The sequence below is a fragment of the Balaenoptera physalus genome, assembly GCF_965194825.1.
Source record: "Balaenoptera physalus genome assembly, chromosome: 20".
In the NCBI taxonomy this organism is placed as follows: Eukaryota; Metazoa; Chordata; class Mammalia; order Artiodactyla; family Balaenopteridae; genus Balaenoptera; species Balaenoptera physalus.
The window spans coordinates 5,176,319-5,200,094 of record NC_138901.1 but is presented as its reverse complement, the minus strand read 5'-3'; the positions used below and the strand labels follow the sequence as shown (position 1 = coordinate 5,200,094).

The window sequence follows — 23,776 nt, the reverse complement described above, 5'->3', positions numbered from 1 at the left end:
CACCATTTCTTTTTTTTTTTTTTTTTTAATATCTTTATTGGAGTATAATTGCTTTACAATGGTTTGTTAGTTTCTGCTGTGTAACAAAGTGAATCAGCTATACATATACATATATCCCCATATCTCCTCCCTCTTATGTCTCCCTCCCACCCTTCCTATCCCACCCCTCTAGGTGGTCACAAAGCACCAAGCTGATCTCCCTGTGCTATGCGGCTGCTTCCCACTAGCTATCTATTTTGCATTTGGTAGTGTATATATGTCCATGGCACTCTCTCACTTCGTCCCAGCTTCCCCTTCCCACTCCCCGTGTCCTCAAGTCCATTCTCTACATCTGCGTCTTTATTCCTGTCTTGCCCCTAGGTTCTTCATAACCATTTTTTTTTTTAAGATTGCATATACATGCGTTAGCATACGGTATTTGTTTTTCTCTTTCTGACTTACTTCACTCTGTATGACAGACTCGGTAAGTCCATCCACCTCACTACAAATAACTCAATTTTGTTTCTTTTTATGGCTGAGTAATATTCCATTGGATATATGTGCCACATCTGCTTTAGCCATTCGTCTGTCGATGGGCACTTAGGTTGCTTCCATTCGACCCACCATTTCTGATTTGCTTTCAACATGTGTGCCTTTACAGTTACTCCCTGTGCCAGGCAAATAATGGTTTCTTCCACTTACAGCATTCTTACAACTTTACTTGAAAATAAATTTGAAGAAAAGAAAGGGAGTTGACTTAAAGCAAGTAATCGTGCAAGAGTTGTGGGCGTGGCGAACACTGTTAAGGTTGGCGGGAGTGATGAGGCCTGGGGAGGCCCGGCTCTAGGATCCCAGGAGACACGGGGCCCCTGCTGGGGTCGTCACTCACCGATAGCACTCAGAGAGCAGTGGCTGGAGACCTGGGTTCTCTGCCAGTTTCCTCAGCCTCATAGGGATGTGCCCAGCCTGTTGGCATTGAAGCTGTTTCCGGGATGTCTTGTCATAGGGGGAGCCAGGAAGACAAAGGAGGTGTTTGAGTGGTTGAACATGTCTGCCGTAGCTACAGAAGGCAGCATGGTGGCCTGTTGATGACTGACACGTTTTACATGTATGTGGTGGGGGGGAGGGGCTCTTTTTCACGTGTGTGTGTGTGTGTGTGTGTGTGTGTGTGAAACTATTGTTCTTTCTATAGATGGATGAACACACTCTCATACACACTACACACACACACACACACACACACACGCGCGCGCGCGCGCGCGCGCACTTTCCCCCCCACTGAACCATTAAGATCTACATATAATAGCCAAGGAATTCTTTGCAGTTACTGACTTGGTCCAGAGAGAAAAGGACACCAGACATGTGTCAGAAGCCAGCCATTCCTTTGAAAATACCGGGAACCTCTTTTTAAGATCATTAAACAGCATTCATATTTTAAACAAACAGGGATCTTTTTCAATGTTTGTGCTAGGTCCCACCCTGCAGTGGGATATTGGTGATAGATGGCTTCATGATACGAAATGCTGCTCATAATCACAGGCTCCCCCCCCGCCTCCGCCGTAAACTGGAAGATCCACTGTCGCTCTGCCCTGTGTGCAGAGTGTGGTGGGCTGCATAGGACACGTGGGTGAAGCCTTTGAGCTCTGGAATCAGCAGACCTGAACTGGAATTGTAGCTGTGCGACTATGGGCTGGTGAACTTGGGAGAGAGATTTAGCTCTCTAAGCCTCAGTTTCTTCATCTATAAAATGGGTTGATAGCACCTCCTCCATCGGGTCACTGCCAGGGTGAACCCAAAGGATGCCTGAACAGTACTCAGTAAGTCACAGTGGTGCCCTGGCTGTGGTTGCTGTTAGCCGGGCCCCTCTGCAGTCAACGCCAGGCATTTCTAAAGGAAGTGGCTCTGATTCGGGGTGGCTGCTTCGCCCACCGTCTTGGTGTCATCAGTAGCACGTGCACAGCAGCGGGCGCGGAACCTTCCAGCTGGCGATTATCCATACTGAGAAGCCAAGAAAACAGAGACATTGCCCAGTGGCGAAGCTCTGAGTCTCCAGCTAGCTAGAAAGCAACCCAGAAATACACAGCACAAGGACGAAAAAGCTTCCTCTTCCTTCAGATTTCTTTCCAGCATCTCGCCTGGTTTTCTTCAGGTCCAGTCTGCACCCAGGGGCACGGGGGCTGCGGGCTGCGGGCCGTGTGCCTTCAGTGCTGTTAGGGTTCAGAGTAGAAAGTGGTATCACTGACGTCGATGTTCTGAGTCTTGAGGACGTGCTGTTGTTTGAGGGCAAGGGTTCAGGGCTGGGCTTCAGGGCTGTAACTTCCTGTGTTCCTGTACTTTTAAGAGAAGTCTAAAGAAGGATGCTGAAGGATGACCAGACACCCCAACCCCAAGGTCTTCTGCATTCGTCCCCCTTGTTCACAGGACATTGACCCAAAGCCTCCCTGTGGCAAACCTGAGTCTTCCTGTGTTCCAGGTTGTCCTGGCCATCAAGCCGTTGACGTCATCAGCTGTGAAGTTGCAGGTGTAGAGAACCCCACGTTTCCCTGCCTGCTCTCCCCCTCCCTGCACTGCTGAAGAGCTAGCAGGAAGTCCCGAGCCCCTGAAACTCCTTTCATTTGCAAAGGAATATCCTCCCTCTTTGTTCTGGGAGCCCAGACTGGTTGTCAGACTGACTACATGTTAAGGGGTAGTAATCTCTTCCCGGCCACGGAAGGGTGGAGGGACGGAGGGTCAAGCACGTTCTAACTACACGCACACAGCCAGTGATTTCCCACCAGAGCTCAAAGCTCCTTGTTCAGTTTGCATTAAGCTTGCGGTCCAGTTACTTTCCCTGGAGGAGGAGGGGGCGGAGGAGGAGGAGGAGGGGGAGGTGGTGTTCAGCTTTGAACTTGGTACACAGGCCCCGAGGATAACTGAAGGTATAGTTCGGTCTGAACAAGGGAGGAGTGGGGGAAAATGTCCCGGTTCTTTAAGTTTTGCGTTGGCCGAGAGCCAGGCAGAGAAGGCAGTGTGGCAGCGACTGCCGTCGAAGGCTATTGAGAGCATATGTTATTCAGCCGCGGAGCATTCAGCTTCTGAGATCGTGCCCAGAAGATTGTTTTGCGGCTGCAAAAGAAAGGAGCCTTTCAGCCCATCTCGTGTGGCCTGTGCTGCAGTTTTCGCTGAGCAGCCGTTTCGGAGTTTCCTCTTGGCATGATCGGTTTATGCCGTCCAGATGTGCACAATGCGATGGTCTTGGTTTTTTGGCTTTCCAGATGTGCACAGACAGGAAAATGAGCTCTGGCCAAGGCGGGGCCTGTCTCTGCAGCCCCTGGACTCTGGACAACCCACAAGGCCATCGTCGTGTGGGAGCCACAAAGCTTAGGGTCTGGAAAAGGACTTGTGGGTCGCCCAGTGTGACCTCCTTCCTGTACAGCCGAAGATACTAAGGTCCAGGGAGTTGTGACATGCTCACTGCTGACTGACTGCCTGCGTCTGGGAGCCGACAAGACCTCAGCCTTTGCTAGAATTCACGGGCCCCTGTCTGTACGTAGGTCTGTTTCATCGCTGTGCGCACCTGGCACTCTTCTAGGTGCTCAGGACACATCGGGGAACAGACAAAGGTTCCTAGCTTGTTCTGATGCCAGGTCAGATGGGAGGGTGACAAAAGAACAATCAACATAAAAAATGAGTACATTATACAGTAGGTTAGAAGGTAAGAGTTGCTGACCAAAAAAGAACAAAAAAGAAAAATAGAGTTAAGGGGGCATGACAGTGCTGGGGTGGTTTACATTTTAGAGAGGGGGATGAGGGTGGATTTCACTGAGAAGGTGGCTGTCTTAGTTATCTATTACCGTATAACAAAGTAGCTCAGAGATCATTGGCTCAACCCAGTAAACATTATGTCACTTTTTTGTGTGTGTGGGTTAGGAATTCGAGAGCGGCTCTGCTGAATGGTCCCCCTGCTCAGGGTCTCCCTTGAGGTTGCAGTCAAGAGGCCAGCCAGGGCTGCCGTCGTCTGAAGGCTGGACGGGGGCTGGAGGATCCGCTTCCCCAAGGTGGTGCCCCCACACGGCTACTGGCAGGAGGCCTCAGCTCCTTGTCCCATGGGTGCCCCCTTACGGTTGCTTGAGGGTCCTCACAACATGGTAGCTGGCTTCCCCCAGAGCTAGTGGTCCAGAGAGACAGACGGGAGCTGCAGTGTCTTTTATGACCCAGCCTTGGAAAAGTCATACGGCTCAGTCTTGTTTTTTTTTTCAGCCACGTTGAATCTTCGTTGCTGCGCGCGGGCTTTCTCTAGTTGTGGTGAGCGGGGGCTACTCTTCGTTGCGGTGCACAGGCTTCTCGTGGCAATGGCTTCTCCTGTTGCGGAGCATGGGCTCTAGGCACACGGGCTTCAGTAGTTGCAGCACGTGGGCTCAGTAGTTGTGGCTCGTGGGCTCAGTAGTTGTGGCACACTGGCTTAGTTGTTCTGCAGGATCAACTGTGGGATGTGGGATCTTCCTGGACCAGGGCTTGAACCCATGTCCCCTGCATTGGCAGGCGGATTCTTAACCACTGCGCCACCAGGGAAGCCCCGGCTCAGTCTTAAAAAAGGTGAAGCGGTGAGGCACAAATATCTGAGAAGGAATGTTCCAGTAGATGCGTCCCCTGAGGTGGGAGTAGCCAAGCACATTTGAGAAAGGGCATGGAGGCCGGAAGCTGGAGTAGAAGGAACCAGGGGAAGAGTGTACCCGAAGAGGCCAGGGAGGAATGGAGGGCAGGAGCACGTGGGTCACCAAGGCCATGGGAAGGACCTGGGCTCTGCCTCCGAGTTAAATGTGCAGCCGGGACAGTGTTCTGAGCAGAGAAGCATCATAAGCAGACGTAGCAGACGTAGCAGAGAATAGACTATAGGGGCAAGGGGAGAAGCAAGGAGCCCAGTAAACCAGGGAGGAGATGGTGGCGGGGGGTGGGGGGGGGCGGTCCCACCTGGCTCACTGGCCACGTGTACTGTTTCTCCCTGAGAGAGGAGGTGTGGGAAAGGGCTTGGAGTCCAGCACCATTTCCCCGACTGCAGTGACCCAGGCTGTGTTCTCAGGTTTATCACTCACCCTTTCTAGGCCTTGATTCCTACGTGTACAAAATGGAAAACGCACTTATACCTCCTAAGTGAAAGAAATAATAAATGCTTATAAAGGCACTTTAAAACGCCCTTTAGAAGAAAGTGCCAAAATGCTGGAAAATGTTTTAGTGGTTTGCAATGGTATTTCGTGTGCTGGAGAACGAAATGTTTTAGTCCCAAGCCCTCCCCTAAAATGTTGATCTGGACTTGATTACAGCGTTCAGTGAATAAGAAAGCAGAGGGACGAACTTAGGTATCCTGAGGAAATACCCTATATAGGCACACCTCAGAGACACCAGACCCCTGCCACAAAGCGAGTCACACGAAATTTGGGGGGTTCCCAGTGCGTGTCAAAGTGATGTTTACACTCCGCTGTCGTCTGTTAGTTGTGTAATAGCGTGATATCTAAGAAAACAATGTACATACTTGAATTAAAAAAATATAAACAAAAAATTACAGTAGTAACATCCAAGATGTTACATACAGATCACCATGCCAAATGTAGTAACCATGAAAAAGTTTGAAACATTTGCGAGAATTGCCAAAATGAGACACAAAGACACAAAGTGAGCAAATGCAGTTGGGAAAACGACGCCGATATAGACTTGCTCAGTGCAGGGTCACCACAAACCTTTAATCTGTAAAAAAAAAAAAAAAAACGCAATATCTGCGAAGCACCAGAAAACGAGGTGCGCCTGTACAGAGGTCCAAGCTACGGCCTAAGGAGACTACCGACATGCCAAGTTCACGGGAGATGAGAATGCAAAGCCCTTGCATCCAAACCCCCAGATAACCCTCGACTGGGGTCTTACACGGCCGCCTAAACTGTTGATGTGAAGTTCAAAAGCAGGCACCCCTGAGCTTCGCGGGTTAGAGGTGAGGATCATGACCGCTCTTGGGGCCGGGGCAGCGAGGGAGCAGGAAGCCCAGGGCTGAGGGGCTCTTGGGTGCCGGTACTGTCCCGTTTCTTGATCTGGGTGTGGGTTTCATGAAACTCAGCAAGTTTCTGAAAAGACATCAAGCCAGCCACTTATAATATGTGCTCTTCTCTGCACATACATTCAGCTTCAATGAAACATCTTTATTAAAAGGAGGTTATGCTCTTCCCAAAAGTCTGACCCCCACCCAGGACTTGAATTCCTGCCTTTATTCTAGAGTCCCTATATTTTGCTCAAATGCATTGTGTTTAAAATAAGAGTGATATTTCTTTTTTTTTTAATAGATTTTAAAAAAATTTATTCATTTATTTATTACTTTTGTTTGGCCGCGTTGGGTCTTCGTTGCAGTGCGTGGGCTTCTCATTGCGGTGGCTTCTCTTGTTGCGGAGCACGGGCTCTAGGCGCGCGGGCTTCAGTAGTTGTGGCACATGGGCTCAGTAGTTGTGGCACACGGGCTTAGTTGCTCCGCAGCATGTAGGATCTTCCCGGACCAGGGCTCAGACCTGTGTCCCCTGCATTGGCGGGTGGATTCCTAACCACTGTGCCACCAGGGAAGTCCCAAGAGTGATATTTCTTGACCTTACTATAAAAGAAGTTAAAGTTTAATTATTTCTGATAAGTATACCACACTGGGTTTATTTTCTATCAGGGTTAGTGATTTGTATACAAATGGACTTTTCTTGGTTCTCTCCTGGAGCAGATGGCTTAAAAATAATAATAATAAAATAAAATTCCAAGTATATTAGGGAGAATTAACCAAAAAAATTGTTGCTCTCGGCCACCAGCACCTTATATCAATTCACGGATGAGAAAGCACAGCTTAGTTTTGCCTGTTTAGAGACTTTCTGTAAATAGAATCACAGAGCATTTTACTGTTTTGTGTCTAGCTTCTTTCAGTCAAAATTCTGTCTCTAAGATGCTTCACCCTGTAGCACGGCACCAGAGATTATTTATTCTCACTGCTGTACACCGTATTCCATTGTGGGAACGGAACACGATTGATTGATTCTGTCTTGGACGGGCACTTGCTTCATGTCCAGTTTGGGGCCATTATGGATAGGGCTACTGTGAACCTCCTAGTACATGTCTTTGAGTGAATCTATAAGCGTATTGCTCTCGGGTATGTACCCCTGGGTGCTTTTCACATCGCGTAAGGCAGCCTCATACCTGGCCTGTGCATAAGGCTTGACTGACTTGCTGGGATACTTAGCAGGTAAAGGTCCCCAGGGCATCCCTCGGGGACCTAGAGATCCCCTAGCTGTGTGTAGGCTTCTCTGCTTTCTGACAAGGAGAAGTGCCCAGAGGTGGCCTGAATCACCCGCAGACACCACCCTGCCTTGTGGCTTGACTTCCTGGGGCTGCTCCCCGCCCACTCTGGGGAGGGCGGCGGACTTGTAGGGAACCCGTGGGCCATCTCACCTCTCCAGGCCGTGGCAGTAAGCCTCCCAGAACAGAAAGAAGGGGTGGGGGAAGATCCCTTGCGTGCTAAGCCAGCTCCACTGAGCAGGTAGGGCCGGGCAGCCCTGCGGGGAGCACGCAGCCCTCCTGCAGGCTCATCAGACACCTCAGCAAGAAGCCGGTGATGTCACCGCAGAGCCTGAACAATCAGGCCTTTCATGGCAGGGTGATAACAATCAAAACAGTATGTAAGGGCCTGCCACGCAAGAACACACACGCTCACGGCTCATGGGAGGATCTGAAAGCCGAGGTGAAGCAGGTCTTGTCAGGAATATGCCAAGCTCCTTGCATACTCAGCCGGCCAGAGGACGTAGCCTGGAGAGCCGAGCTGCGGGTTGCAGGGACGCTCACTTGCCAATTTTCAGAGAAAACCAGGACTCTCTCTACCACCTCCCCAGGACTCCTCACCTCCAACCCCAGAACTAACCCCTACACTGAGCATAATCTGTGCTTGGGGTTCCAGCAGGAACGTCCCACTGCACAACTCCAGGGGGTGCCATTCACCGAGCACACAGTGTGCCCCCAGAACTGTGCAACCTTGAGTTTCGGAAGCTACTGCCTTTGGAACAAGGGAGCAGAGGCCTGGTGGTTCTCAAGTGTTGTTTCTACCTTGAACCCCAGGAATCTGTCTTGCTTGAGCTAAGCTCCCTAGAAGACTCGACTCCACTGAGCCTAGAAATTCTCAAATAAGATGGACAAGATCAGAGGTTCTTCTTGCGCAGTCTGAGCAGTTTCCGGTGTTCAGGTATTTGCTGCAGAAGCAAGTTCACCTAAACTCTTGCGTACTCTGGGTCAGTTGTTCTTAACCAGGGGACATTTTACAATGTCTGGAGGTGTTTTTGGTTGTCCCCACTAGCGGGGTGCTACCGGCATCTAGCGAGTAGAGGCCAGGGGTGCTGCTAGACATCCTACAATGCACAAGACGGGCCCTCACAACACAGAATGAACTGGTCCAAAATGTCAAGAGTGGCAAGGTCAAGAAGCCTTCTGTAGATTGGATGTTCTGACCCCGTTAACCCTGGAGGCCGCTTGTTAACATCTGCCCCACCTGGCCTTCTCTCCTGTCTACCAGAGCGGGCCAGAGCCTCAGCTCACTGGTCCAGCAGGCATGAGGCAGCACCTGCTTCTCTGCTGGGGCTTTGAGCCCAGGTAACCGTCTGTGTCCACGATGCTTTGATGGGTCCGTGTGAGGCCCAGGGGACCCGAGGCTTACAGAATAGTGGTTAAGAGTACCCTCTGTCACTTCCCAGCTGGGTAGCCCTGGAGAAAAGTCACTGAACCTTGTGCATCACTTTCCCCATCTGTAAAATGGGGATAATGATGGTAGGAAACACTTAGGAGTTGGTTGCGAGGGCGAGGCGTGTTGCTGCATGTAAAATGCTTCAAACCACGCCTGAAACTTAGTAACACTCCATAAACGGCAGAGATGATTATCATCACTCTTATTCCAGCCGGAGGACCTTAGTCTCCCTCTGACGGGCGTGGTAACAAAAGAGAAGCTGGTTTCCACTGCAGGTTGTTGCAACAGGATCTGTGCTGCTCCCGGCACAGGCTTTGTGCTGCTGCCGACCCTTGCTGAAAGCTTCCCCAAGCTCAAGGCCCGAGACATACATTCCTTTTTTTTTTTTTTTTTTTTGGCTGTGCGGCATCTTAGTTCCCCGACCAGGGATCGAACCCACGCCCCATGCAGTGGAAGCGCGGGGTCTTAACCGCTGGGCCGCCAGGGAAGTCCCCTGGAGACATTCTTAAGTGAAAGGCTTGAGTGGAGACGGCTAAGGCATGGATTTCAAGGGAACCCCCTTCAAGGGTCTCATTCAGCACAGGGGTCGGTCTCCAAAGATGGGTGTAGACTCCTGGGATGCAACCTCATACTTGGCCTTGCGAAGAGCCCTGGGGTGGAGCTGGGGTATTTAGTACTTGTCCTGAAAAGCCGGCAGACTCAGCTGTGCACAGGAAAGATTCTTAGAAGATGATGCCAAGGAGAGACGGACTTTGACTCCAAAGCATTTTCTGCTCTTGTTTGTGCGTTGGCTTTAAATCGGGGAAGGGGAGAGAAGGGCAGGCCTGGGCTGCCCTGCCCTAGCCTCTCACACTGTTGCTTCCATCGTCGCTTCTTCCTGTAGCAGAAGCATCTCCCCATCTCTCTCTAGCTATCGAAAGGCTCCCCACCCTTCAAAGTCCATCTTGAGTGCCACCTTCTCCAGGAAGGATTCCCAGATCACCTTCCTCCCTGTAGGCTCTGTGCTTCTCTTATGGCCTTTGGCAAGCTCTGTGCTGTCCTGTAGGCATTTGTAGGCGGGTTTCTTCACCCGCTATTAGGTTGTAAACCCCTTGAAGATGGGGGCCCTTCCCAACATCTTCATGTGCCGCGTGAGCTCTCACACATGGCTGGGGCTCAGTGCTGGATTCTGGGGTCACTCCTGAGAAGAGGGTCCCCACTGGCCGCCAGCTGCTATGGCCAGCCTTGGTTCGGACCCGGAGGTCACAGAATCTGGAAGGGTTAGGAGCATGAGCTGGAGGTGAAATTCGTATGAGGTCGGAAAGGCCACCAGGCTGCGGGGACCGAGGGGCCAGAGTGTCTGGCTCATTCAGGAGCCTCGGGCAGTTTTCACGCAAGCTGCCATTTAAGGAGCGTCCACTCTGGGCTGTGAGCTGTGCCTGGCACTTCACAGAGACTATCCCCCATCCTCAGAAGAGCCCTTAAAATGGGGCAGTTTATGCCCGATTTACAAAGTAAAAGCCGACACGACGCAGCAGGTCACAGCGGTGCACCTGGGGATGCAGGCAAGTCACACTGCCTGCAAAGACCTTGAACTTCTCTGTGCTTTTGTTTTCTACTAACAAAGAAGGTGTTGAACAAGGGGACTCAGAAGGCCCCGCAGCCTGGGTGACTTTCAACTCTGAGGTGGAGCTGGAGCTGGGAAGGCAGCCCCTGGAGGGAAAGGGGGTCAGGCCTCTAAGAAGAAGCAGAAGCACCTGCCCACTGGGACGGCCTTCCTTCCTGTCGCCCACCTCTTGGGATGACTGGTATCTGAAGGTGAGGGTGGGTAGCACCACCCCGCCCAAGCTGGCAGCCTGGAGGACCAGCATTGCACCTCAGAGGCCCTGGCCATCTGCCCCCGCGGGCTGGGAGAGCAAGGAATACGCGAGGCAGTGGAGGGGCACCTTGGGGCTCTGGCTTCCGCCCTTGCATCCAGACTGGGGCGTGGGCACCCACTGCCCCGCCTGCGCCTCCTTGGCACCCCCCATGGGCCCAGCCCACTCTGTCTGCAGAGAGTCAGTACCTGGGGGTGAGCCCCGTGCCTTCCCTGCCCCCTCCAGGTCCCCCCAGCCCCGGGGTTTCCAGCTGCCTTCTAGCCCCAAGCAGGCTGACCAGTCCCCTTGTGTCCCTACCCCAGACAGAGAGCAAAGTGCCTGCCGCTTGTCACTGCAGGGAGGCCACCTCTCCTGCCCCTGCCGTGCCCGGCCAGCTCGGGGCTGGGCTGGAGACAGAGGGCCACACTCATTGTGGACCGACCTGACGCTCCTGGGGCTGGTGAGGGCTGGAGGGAGATGTATCTGACGGATCCAGGAGCGGTTGGAACTTGCGTTAGACCATCAGCAGCGTTGGATAGTGAAAAACGACAACAACAACAAAACAACATCTCAGCTTCCAAGATTGTGTGCACATCCTCTGAAATTAAAATTCTCACCCAAGTTTGCCTCTGCCACCCACCAGGCTTCTGGGTGCTTCCAAGGATGACCAACCTCATCCCAGTTGGCCCCGGACAGCCCCCGTTTCAGCACCGAACGTCCAGTGTCCCAGGAAACCGGGGCAGTTGGGCACCCCAGTTACCGTCACAAAACTCAGACTGCAGTCGGGGAGTTCTGACTTTTACGCGTTTGCTTACGCTGCGGACGGGGGTGGGGCTCTGAGGTTAGGGAAGCCGTGGCTGCTCACGTCCTCCCCCAGGTCAGGGGAGGAGAGAGGTTTTGTCTTCTTCCTTCCCGCCATTCTCTCTTCCATCTTGGCATGTGAAAAAAAAAAAAAAATCTCCTAGGAAATGAACTTTAAAAACAGCTGGACTGGGTCTGCCCTTCCTAGAAAATTCAGGTTCTTAAGAGAGAGGAAAAGAGAAGTGTGAACAGTCCAAGCCAAATCCAGCTCCCCTGCAGAGGTAACCCTTCTGGACAGACCCTGGGCTCACCTACCCGGAGCCCCTGCACGTGCAGCCCAGCCCCCAGGAGCCATCACCCCCCACCACTGCCCCATAACACCCTGCCCTTAACCCTCCCTCCTCCTTCCCCTCTTTCCCCTCCACTTGCTCTCCCCGCGCTCCCCCCCCCCCCCCCCGCCCCGTTCTCCCATAGACAAGCCTTTCCCGGCCCCGTTCTCCCATAGACAAGCCTTTCCCGGCCTTTCCCGGCCCTCCTCGCAGGATTCCCTCCCTCGTTGCTCCCTTAAGTCCCGGGGAACAGGTCACCGTGGAGCTTGACTTGTCACCAAAGGGCAGGGACCCTGTCAGGGACAGCCTGTGGTTTCTTTCTTAAAGAACCCTTCATTCCCACTTCCCTCTCCCTGCCGCTGGCTTGCTGAGGTCCAGACTGGTCATGGTGCCTTTGTGCCCCTGCCCGGAAGAACAACACACAGAAAGAAGGCAGGGGCCTCGAGTCTTCCGAAGGGCCAGGGTTTGGGCTTTTCCTGTTGCGCTTTTTTTTTTTTTTTTTAACATCTTTATTGGAGTATAATTGCTTTACAATGGTGTGTTTGTTTCTGCTGTATAACAAAGTGAATCAGCTATACGTGTACACATATCCCCATATCCCCTCCCTCTTGTGTCTCCCTCCCACCCTCCCTATCCCACCCCTTTAGGTGGTCACAAAGCACGGAGCTGATCTCCCTGTGCTATGCGGCTGCTTCCCACTAGCTATCGATTTTACATTTGGTAGTGTATGTAAGTCCATGCCCCTCTCTCACTTCGCCCCAGCTTCCCCTTCCCCCTCCCCGTGTCTTCAAGTCCATTCTCTACATCTGCGTCTTTGTTCCTGTTGCTTTTGAATCCTGCTTGGACTCTTCATATCCCATCCTGGAAAAGAAGCCTCTCATTCGGGCTTTCCCTTCCCAAGTGTAAAGGATGGAGGGGAGAGCCCAGCAAGCCCCATGCCCTGGGGAGGCCGGCAGGGGCAGGGTGTCCGTAGGTGTGGAGGCCACGGGGGGAGCACAGTGGGGCTGCAGGAGGGAGTGAGCGCGCCTGGAGCAGCCTCCGCGCCCAGCGCCCGTGGAGGCTGCACGCCCACCCCTGCCAGCCAGTCATGGCCCCCACTGCTCCTAAGTCAGCTCTGAGCTCGGGCTTCCAAGGGACCAGCCCTGCCCCCCTGAGCCCCGGCTTCACTGCTGCTCCTTCACACCTGGACACACGGTGGCCATTATCCCCTATCACTTTTGTTGAAATGTCCTGTGTCCCCAGTGACCCTCCACTTTGATGCTCCTGCGGTTTCCCAGGATCCCCTCCAGCGCCCCGACCTAGTCTGCAGGCCGCCTGACTCAGTCACAAGTGGCCACTGGTGTCCCACAAGGGGCCGGCCCTGGGATGCTCCTTTGTTGGGTGTCAGGTAGCAGGGCGGGGGCTCCTGAGTTGGAGGTGGGCGTGGCCGCCATCCTCATCCTCATCCCCTTTGATAACTTCTTAGGCCAGTGGTCCTCGACGTGGTCATCACGTTCCTGAAACCTGCAGACCCGCTGCTGACGCCACAGCTTATCAGAATACCCAGGGGGTTTCATTCGAGTTCCTGAGCTGATGCAAGTGGAAGAGCAGAGTAGAGGGTGTGGAGGGGACTGAGCCCTTCCATGGGGTCACCCCTACAGCCGCACAGCACACAGAGGCCAAGGGAACACGCTGCACCGGTGTGTGTGTGCAGAGGACAGCCACGTTAAGAAGGGACGTATACAGAGGCGGGAAGGGCGGAGAAGCTGCAGTCCAGCCCTTGCTCTGGGCTGCAGGAGCCCAGGTGCACTCAGGAGAGATTCCACTGTCGCCCAGCGAGGCGGCACCCTGCTGAGAAAGGTTGGCAGGATCCCGAGGGTGTGGTGCCTGGCTGGGCTGGCAGCCCCGTGCCAGAGCCGGGGCAGGGCCCAGGGAATGCGGCTCACCAGGCGTAGAAGAATGGGGTTTCTGTGCTGCTTATCAGGATGGCGGCTCCCGGGCGGGATGCAAGGAGGTTCCAGAGCCCGCCCAGCGGATGGCTGCAGTCACTCCCAAGTCATGGCAAGGACTTTGAACGGGGGACCCCACCTCCGACTCACTGGCGACATGGGGCGGCAGCTCCCTCCCCGGTTAGGTCTGGGGTGAGTCGTGTGCCTGCCTGTGGGCACAGGGGACAGGCGGTGGCCTTGCACAGCGAGCCAGCTGCAAAGTGCTGTCAGACGAGGGATGTAAGGCCTGGACAGACACCTTGACCTTCCTCGTTGAAAGAAACCTTGGACCTTCGCAAAAGGTCAAGGAGCTGGTTGCATTCACTCAACCATCTGGGGGGCAGTGAGGGGATAGTGAAAAGGTTTGGAGGAAAAAGACCCTGCTGTGAGGGTCGGTCCCAGAAGGCAGGGCAGGGGCTAATGAACTATTGGCAAGGATTTGCCCTTAAGGTTCACTCCATCACCAGAAATATATTTCAAATGCTCCCCACTCCTGGAATAGGAGTTCAGGGTCAGCTTGGGCTATGAAAGTGACAGCAGAAGCCTCTAGAAGAGGCTGTATTCTTGCCCAGGACTCAGTGTCCTGTAACTTGAGCAAGGCTGGACAAAGTGACCCAAAGCTGGGTTTGGATTCCTAGACCTGGGACCCAGGAGGTGAGAAGAGGCGAGACCCTTGACTCTGATCCCCAAACCAGCCCCCAGCCCCACCCCCCGAGGCCGGCTCTCATCCTCCCACCCCGGATAACAGAGGTGTTTGTCCTCGGGCCTTTTGAGGCAAGAAAGGACACTCTTGACCCTTTTACCCTGACCTTTAGACTGGCTGGGGAGTGACGGTTAGGGACTCAGAAAGGGGGGAAGCCTAGCTGGCCAGCAGGGCTCACCGCCTTGCACACATGACTGTTTAGAAAGCAAAGGAGCAGAACAGCAGCTTTTGCCTAAAAATCACAAGCCAGATTTCTCTCTGGACCCTGTCTAATTTCTCCTGCCCTCGTTGTCTCCTGTGAAATTGGGGCAGATCTGGGCTGCCGTGGAGAAGGTGTGGGCCAAGGTTCACTCCCAGCCCTCACCTGGCAGAGGTACTTCTGCCTCCGACAAAATCTCAAGGGTCACCCAGAGGCGACCCTCCAGGCTCGTCATCCACTGCGCATGTCCATACTCAGAAAGGCAGCAGGACAGGCAAGTCCAAGCTCATCAAAGCGCCCCGTGAGCCCTCCCAGCAGCTCATGTCCCTTCTGTGTCAAGGGGAGGGTCCATCTCTGGGCACTTCCTGGGTCTCAGCGGGGATGGACCCCGGAGGTGACCAGGGGAAGGATGCCCACACAGGGGAATCATGAGTCCGGGGCTCCTGGGAGTTTCTGTGCCCCGCGAACAGACTGACCAGCAGGCAGGAGCACGGTATCAGAAAGACCTCCATGTTCACAGCGGCTCTCCAAGGAGGTACGCTTGGCCTGTCCAACCTTACAGGGGTGTAAATGTCTCACAGAAGTGTCAACAAGAACAAATGAACGAGTGCTGGTGGGGATGTAAGCACAGGTGGGCCAAAGTCAGATCTGTCCGACGCAGGACTTGGCAAGGGCATGAGTCTTGACCCAGGGCGGCAAGTACTCTGAGCCTGTCTCGGAAATGGGACCTGTGAGTTCTTGGGAAGACCTCCCAGCTAGAAAGGGTTCAGCCCCACCCTGGCCCAGCTCTGCTTCCTGAAGCTGAGTCAGTCCTCTTGTTGACCCTGACTGTCCTACAGTCAGTCCCATTCTCTGTCACCCCTCCTGTCATCAGCTCACACTGGGACCTTAGTGATAATGCTCACCTCCACCCCACAATAGACTTTGATTAGGCCCTCAGGACACGCCAGCTCCTGTGTGCCGAGGGCTTTAGAGGGCCCGTCCAAGGTCATCATCCTGGCAACCCTGGGATGCCGGGGGTTGTATTGTTCTTTGAATTTCACGGCAGGGGGAATGGAAGGTAGCACAGCCAACATATCGTGGACCCAGGAGTCGAACACAAGAAGACGAACTGCAGAGCCCAAACTTTAACTACTGTGTGCCGGGCGGCGAGGACCTTGGGGCGGTGCGGGGGGCTCATGGCCCAGGGTTGTGGTTCCGTCTTGTCGGATCTTTCTGTACCCCTCAGGCATTAGGGCAGGAGTCTGCCAACTCTGCAGCCCATGGGCCTAATCCGGCCCCCGACCTGCTTTTATAAATAAAGTTTTATTGGAACTCAGCCATGCACTTTTCTTTACATATTGGCTGCTCTCCCACTGCAGTGACAGAGTTGAATAGTTGCAACAGAGACCCGATGGCCCTCAAAGCCTAAAATATTTACTTACTGGCCCTGTTTGCTGTCCTCTGGCTCCTGGGATGAGGTCAGAGCATGTCTGAACCCCTCCCTCTCTAAGAAGTAAAAGGAGAGAGCTGCCTTAGGTAACGTAGGCAAGGATGCCAGTAACCTTGCAGGGGAGGTCAGCGCCCACTGAGCTGTACCGCCAGGGGCCCTTTGTGGACATGCCAGGCGGGGTGTCTTCCTGTCTGCCCACTTCATCTTATGAAGAGTTCTGCCTGGCTTTGGGGGGGCACGCTCAATGACCCTGGCAGCCCTAAGCCACCAGAACAGTTCCTTTATCAAAAGACTAATAATAATTTTTCAGAGGCTCATTGTCACTTTGATGCGCTGGTGGGGGGATGCTGAGGGGAAACATCATGAAGTTGTCCAGAGGGGACAGGATGAGAGTTGATTAAAGGAAGCCCATGCAAGATAAATGTAAGTCCAAGATTCTGGAAGGGTCAGGATCTTCCTAAGAGTCTCCTTGACCTGGCAGCTCCCGGGTGGAGGCTCCCTCCTCCCAAGATGTCTGGAGCTATGAGTCCCGTATGAAGGATGCATGCGTGAGTTGGGGGAATAAAAGAAAACACAGGCTGAGTTTCAGGCCCTCAAACAAAAAGGAGATGAAATATTAAACACTGGGGATTATCGTAGGTATTCTCTGCTGGAGGTAGAACAGGAGGCTGTGGCCTAATGGAAGTGTGTCCCTGTCCCAGGATCTTGGGGTGGGTGAGTGGGCAAGGAGGACAGGGTAGAGCCGGCTGCTGGTCGACAGCACTCCCTGGCCGCTGTCCAGAGCTCATGGGCGGATTCCTGTTGGCAGCAAGGTAGACGGACGTGAGCAAATTGACCGAAAGCCAAGCGACAGTGGAGTTTCCCTTTTCTATCCAATCCATCCACAACTCCCTCAGGCCACATCCCAGCATTGCTTGCCAAGCGGCACCCACATCTCATGCCCTTGAGATCCTTAGTGACCAGGTGAGTCCTCGTGGGCCTGTCCAGCCAAGGTAGAATCTCGTCTGGGGAGATACCCTAAAACTGCCTTCCTGTTGCCTTCAGACTGACCCTGTTTCCTTCCCATCTTGCCTTTCCTTCCTCTGCCAATGGACATGCAGTTTAGTCATGGTAGTTTGCTGCATGGGGAATGAGGGTTCTTAATTTATGTGCGTGCCTGGGGACCTCCCTGGGGGGTCACGTGTCGCATTTGTCCCCGTCTCTTTCTGTTTCTCCTTCCCTGCTACTCCAATACCTGGTTTGTGTGCAAAGCAGGCTCTCAAGGCTTGGCTCTGACCAAGTGACCAGTTCGCAGAGCCCAGCCCCTATGTGTCCTGCAGAGGCAGGAGGGCAGAGGGTCCCCGTGAGCTCCCCGGGGGCCCCAAGAAGTGCAGTGCCAGTGCCAGAGCAGCATGCGGAGCGCCCGTGGGGAAGCCCAGCCCAGACCCAGATCTGGGTCCCCATCGGAGTCTGCATCCATTCTTCCTTGTCCCGTTTCTGAAGTTGCTTCTGGACAAAATGTGATCTCTCCATCTCTATGCCGTAAGGGAATGGAACCCCCAAAGTGCTGAACACCTCATATGTGCTCGGGACTTTATAGGCATGAAATCAGGTCATTGGGTGACAGCAATCCTTCATGGCTGAAGTTAGTATCCCCACGTGACCCCTTGCACGTTACATACAAAGATCCGAGGTGTGGAAGTTCAACGATTTGTGCAGAGTCGTGCAGCTAAGTGGCAGAACTCGGGTTCTCCTAACACCCAACCAGCGTGCTCCCCGCCGTGCTGTAAGGTCCAGAAACATGGAGCATCTCCAGGGACCAAGGACAGCGTGAAGCGGGGAGGACCCGTGTCCCCCTCCTCCTCGTGTTCTCCACCTGCACGCATGCCCTAAGCTCTCCCCTTCCCTCCCGTCACAGGGATCCACTGGGGCCTCTCATACCACAGGAGGGCATTGGGCAGAGGCCAGGGCCCCCGTCTGTGTGGTGCTCCGTTCTGGACATCCGCCTTCACGTGCCTTCTTGGTCTTTCAGGAATTTAGCCATTGGAATTGGGATCCAGAATTTCCCGGAGGGCCTCGCGGTCAGCCTCCCGCTGCGAGGGGCTGGATTCTCCACCTGGAGAGCCTTCTGGTAAGTGCTCCAGATGCCCACTGTCGGAGGCCAGGGTCGGGTCCGATGTGGAGCTCAGAGCAGTTCTCCTGCGGGCAAGAGCAGCCTCTTCTGGCCCGGAAGTGAATCCGGAGCTTCTGGAAACACCAACAACCTGGTTGAATGCTGCACCCCCAAAGCTGGGAGAAACCTCCAGAAACTCATCTCTTGACCTTCAGCCCCCAATGGCCGTGTTTCCTATTTTCAAAACCCCTCCAGGGATAGACACGCCCACTCTGTGGGGTTTTCTCTCTCTCGGGTGGGGAGAACCAAGGCAGACCTTGTGTCCACTCTCCCCGTCCCATGCCCTAAGGAGACGCACTCACCACAGCCTGTCCTCAAGAGTCATCCCATTAGCTCCTGTCGTGACCCTTGTCACAGCGAAGACCAGGATTATGTCAACAGCATCTGGGAAGGTGATGCCTGTGGTACTCACGCTTCGTGTTTTCACAGCCCCCAACGGGCTTTCCAGTCTGTTCCCTAATTTTACCTTTTCAGTGACCTGTCAGGTAAGGCCCCAAGTTTCAGAGGAGGGGATCATGGCCCGGAGTGTCACCAGCCAGCTCATCAGGTGGTGAGGCCGAGGCTGCAGTCTCTTCTGCCCCTCAGCTCAGGACTGAGCCTCAGAACCCCTCTTTATGGAAGGAGCCGCCGCTCTAGAATGTACGCTGGGAGCATGCAAGGACCGCTCATAACAACAATTAAGAAACGCCTTCCATTTTATAGGGCCTTGTGACTTACAGGTTCTTGCATATACTTAAATCATTTTAGTTCCATCCTGTGTCATCTCTTTCTCCGTTGCTGGAGACTACGGAATAGAGGCTTTGGGGGAAGGGCAGAGCAAGATGGCCCTAGAAATTTTTTTCAAATGTGAGTTCCGTGAGCCCGGAAGCCGTGACTGCTGTCTCATACGGGAGAGACTCCAGGGGCGAGGAGGGGAGGGAAGGGGGGATCTGTGGTCAGCGTCCAGACCCTGAGATTAAAGTGTTTGTTTAACTGGACACACTCAAGAGCTGCAGAGTCTGCAGGCCCATGCGTGCGAGCACGGAGCCAGGAAGCGGTGGCCCCTTGGAGGATGCTACGGTCCAAACAGTGTCTCCCCCGTGCCCACCGTCTGCTCCTGGCCGGGAAGAAGCGGGGGGAGGTGGGAGTCCACAGTCCTATCCTGTCATCTGGGGAGGAATGGAGGGGAAGTTGTCTCTCACCCCCATTTTACAGATGAACGGACTGAGGCTCGGAGCCAGTAATATCTTGCCAAGTCCCCACAGCAAGGAACAGTGGGAAAGATGTCCCAACACCTCGTGTATTGGTGTTCAGCCTGTACAGGAGTCTCTTGGCGGTAGGGCTTAGCTGTGGGGTTCAGGTACTGGCTTACCTCCTGGCACTGAATTCTCAGGGCTCACGTGGGCTGCTGTTTTAATCAGGGCTCATGTGATTTCATCCTATAGAAACCCACTCTCACTAGCTCAAATAAAGGGAGTTTTTGAAAGGAGAAATCTCACCTTAATCCAAGATGGAGGGTAGTGGGGACAGGTCCTCACTATATACATGGCTAGGTAGGTCCACCTTGTCGGCAGAGGTAGGTGGGTACAGCTCCTTCAGAAGGGGTGCCGTTGTGGCCGGAACCCCCAAAGATACCAGGCACAGCCGTCCTTGGGAAATGTCCATACCACTCCTCGTCAAGTGTCCTATCCTTCAGAAGACCATGTAGCCGTCAGCCAGTGAATGGGTATATAACATGTGGTGTATCCACACAGTGGGATATCATGCAATCATCAAAGGAATGAAGTCCTGATACTTTTTACAACGTGGATGCACCTAGAAAACAGGATGCTAAGTGAAAGAAGCCAGTAAAAAGGATCACCTATTGTATGACTCCGTTTATAGGAAATGTCCAGAATAGGCAAGTCCCTGGAGACAAAAAGCAGATTAGTGGTTGCCAGGGGCTGGTGGGAGGGAGGAATGGGGAGTGGCTGCTAGTGGGTGTGGGGTTTCTTTCTCGGGATAATGAAAATGTTCTGGAATTAGATGGTGGTGAAATGGTTGCAACCTTGTGAATATACTAAAAGCCACTGAACTGTACACATTAAATGGGTGCGCCATTTGGTATGTGAATTATATCTCAGTAATGTCATTATTTTAAAAGGACAATGTGGGAAACTTAAAACTCTAAAATAAACCTGGGAGGGGTGTCTCCTGTAACTCTGTAATGGGGAGTTGGGAAAGGAGACAGAGGTGGTGTAAAAACAAACAAACAAAAAACAGCGAAGTGCTTTGGCACTGCCATGCCGATCCGATGTGAAAGACAATGCATGGTTTTCTAGAACTGACTCAGCAGTCTGAGCGTGCCTGTGTCTGCTTGACCCTCCCCGCGGTGGGACGTGTCTCTGTTCTCTCCTTAGGTACGGGCAGCTCAGCGGCATGGTGGAGCCTCTGGCCGGGGTCTTTGGTGCCTTTGCCGTGGTGCTGGCGGAGCCCATCCTGCCCTATGCTCTGGCCTTTGCTGCCGGCGCCATGGTCTATGTGATCATGGATGACATCATCCCCGAAGCCCACATCAGGTGGGAGAGCTTCCCCTCCCTCACCTGTCCTTGTCTCTGTCCCAGCCCGGCTGGCCCCCACCTCTGGATCTGCCCTGTCTTTATTTGCTACTCTTTTCTTTACTCCCACCCCTTCCAGCCCCTTCCCAAGATCATCCTCACCCCCTCCCCAACTGCGTTCTTTGAAACTAAAAGAGGAATAACAGGCAGGCGGGTGGAGAGTCAGACCAGGTGATACTAGGCAGTGGCATACATGCCCTGCCCTCCACCCCCAATGAAACAGACTATTATTTTCATATATTCTCTCTCTCTCTCTTTAGATTTATCTGGGGCTGGAATGAGGGAGAAGTGAGCTCTTAAATGTTGACCACAGCTATTCATTCAGGTTCTCATTGTCTAGCTATAGGCCAAGTGTTGGGGATGGAGGATTCCTCTCTTTGTTTCGTTTTGGTTTTTATAGAAGAATGATTTTGAGGCTAGTATTCAAGGTCAGATTACATAATATCTTCAGGAAATCATTGCTGCTTTTTATTATTCAAGCATGGATTGCAGAGCCATGATAGGTGACCTTGAGTAAGTTACTTACTTCTCTATGCCTCAGTTTCCCCACAGTAAAATGGGGATAATAATAGTACTGATTTCATGTGTTTATCCTTTGGTATTACATGAGTTACTCAGTTTGCCTGGCATATATATAGTAAGCCCCAATAAATGATACTTATTATTTATTGAAGTATGGTTAATTTACAACGTTGTGTTAGTTTCACGTGTACAGGAAAGTGATTCAGTTATATATATATATATATATATATATATATATATATATATATATAGATGGATAGATAGATATTCTTTTTCAGATTCTTTTCCATTATAGGTTATTACAAGATACTGAATATAGTTTGCTGTGCTATATAGTAGGTCCTTGTTGTTTATCTATTTTATAAATAGTAGTGTATCTGTTAATCCCAAGTCAATATTATTATTACTATTATTAATAGTAGTAGCATATTTCTCTTGGAATTGGACATTGCGGAGGATGCTTTCAGCCTGGACGCGGTCCCGCAGTGCATCAAGGTCTTCCTTTTCTTCCTTTCCTTCCCTCCTAGTGGTAACGGGAAACTGGCATCCTGGGCCTCCATCCTGGGTTTTGTGGTGATGATGTCGTTGGATGTTGGTCTGGGCTAGTTGCTGAAGTGCCTCGGACCCCGGGAAAGGCAGCACGAGGAAACGGCCGGGATTGGCTTCTTCAGGACCACAGCCTCTTTCTTCACATCAAAACGTTTTTCCTTTCTCTCCTTTTTGTCTCATTATCCTGATTGACTCTGATTATGACAATTTTTAGTTTTCTTTTAAGGGAGATAGTGGTTTTATTTGGAATTTCAGGTAGTCACGGAACTACAGATTTTTTGCTTGGCCACTACATGGAATCTTTCTTCGGTGGGAAAACCAAGGACCTACAGATCAGGGAAGTCTCTGCTTTTGTACCTTTGGTCTCCCTCACTGGACTCAATGGCAACTCCTCAAGGTCACCTACAGAAGCAAGCTACCGAGAGAGAAGTCTCCCAAGCATCTTTGCCTAGTGACTCAGAGCAGAATGGCCAGGACAGCTCTTATCTGTCCTTCCCGATCTTTTACCGTTGATCCTCTGTCCATCAAGACTGGAACAGGAGCACCGTGGACAAAGCAACCTACTTCCCAAGGCCCAAGGAGGAACATGCCTTCTGCTGCCTCCCCCAGGGGGGCGCTGCATGGGGCGAGACACAGACAAAGGGAAGAAAATCAGCTAGTCTTTCTCTCTTTCTCTTTTTTTAAGGCAAAGATTGACACTATTGAAGTTAAGGGAATTAGGACAACTGTGAACACACAGTGAGCCCTGTGAAAAGAGGACAGGGTAGAGCTTTGATCAGAGACCTCTGCTCTCTCTGGATTCCAAGAGCAAACCGGTTTGCCGTGGTTTCCAAGTCCCCCAGACATGTGTTTTGATAAGCTTATAGGCTTCATTTTTCTAAGAGACTTGGGGACACCAGCAAACTGCTAGAACTCAACCCCTTCATATACTTACGGAGGGAGCCACTTAAGCTCATTTAAGTGAACGAAAGACATTTGGAATCTGCACTGGGTCCTTCTCTGTTGACTATTCAGTAACTTATAACCTGACCCAGAGCTCTTAAGCTGCTTTGCTGGATTTTGGCCAGAGAGCTCAGGATAAGACAGGAAAAGGGGTAGGAAAAGAAGAGGTATTTTTTACATTTCCCTTTTAAAGTAAATTTGAGTCAAGTCATCATTCTAAAATGACCCTAAAGAATGACTTGAACGAGACTACTCCCTTATACACACAGCTGCTCCATCAGGGGTGACATAACTTGTCTGCTTCCAACATAGCTAAGGCCTGCCGTCCTCACTGGTTATAGGAGCCTTTGGGACCTTGAGTGGGCTCTGCTGACAAGGCAGGCAGCCCAGGAGGCAGGTATTCAGACACTGTGTTACCAGTGCCTGCCCTGCGTTTACATGTCTCATTGCTGCCAAGGGTGAATACTCTGTTCTGGGAATGCCCTATAACCCTACGCTAGATCTATGTACGTTCTTCCGGAGCACTGATGATCAAAAGTGAAGACACATGCAGAGGTTTGACTGGTGGAGATTCATTGGTTTGGTGGCTGGCATATGGGTATTTTTATGTCTTTGTATGTCGTTCTACATAATGCAGACTTCTTTCTGATGGACAAGACCTCATAACTGTGATTAATACCAATAAAGGGGATATTGTTGTGGATGACCTGCGCTATGTCCAGTCCTTCTCAAAGCTGCTTCTTTCCAGGGTTGATCATATAAGAGCTAACTAAAGCTAGTCCTAATATCTACCCTACCCAACACCAGGGGAAGCAAAGGAAAGAGCTCACATGAGAAGGGCTAGCTAGATTCACGGTTGCAGACAACAGCATCCAACTCCAGCTTACTTAGGCAAAGAATTTAATGGGAGGTTATCAGGGAGCTCATGGGATCTATAGAGAATCGGGCTTGAAAATGGGTTGGATCCAAGAAAACTAGAGGTCTGGGACTATGGCCCAATCGCATCTCAAAAACAGCTTGATTTGGATGCCATGGTCCCTCGAAACTGGACCATTACTCAAACTGCTGCCA

The 23,776-nt window shown here is 52.3% G+C and overlaps 1 protein-coding gene across 8 annotated transcripts in view; it reads left to right on the top strand.

Annotated features, from left to right (window-relative positions):
* The window catches only part of SLC39A11 (solute carrier family 39 member 11), a 426,997-nt gene extending 403,589 nt beyond the window's left edge, over positions 1–23,408 (top strand). For all 8 annotated transcript variants that reach the window (XM_082439851.1, XM_082439858.1, XM_082439857.1 and 5 more), the window contains 3 exons: positions 17,976–18,074; positions 20,495–20,653; positions 21,742–23,408. In XM_082439851.1, the coding sequence (XP_082295977.1) occupies positions 17,976–18,074; positions 20,495–20,653; positions 21,742–21,820 (337 nt within the window). In that variant the 3' untranslated portion in view covers positions 21,821–23,408. The remainder of the gene's footprint in view (positions 1–17,975; positions 18,075–20,494; positions 20,654–21,741) is intronic.
* The last annotated feature ends 368 nt before the right edge of the window (positions 23,409–23,776 follow it).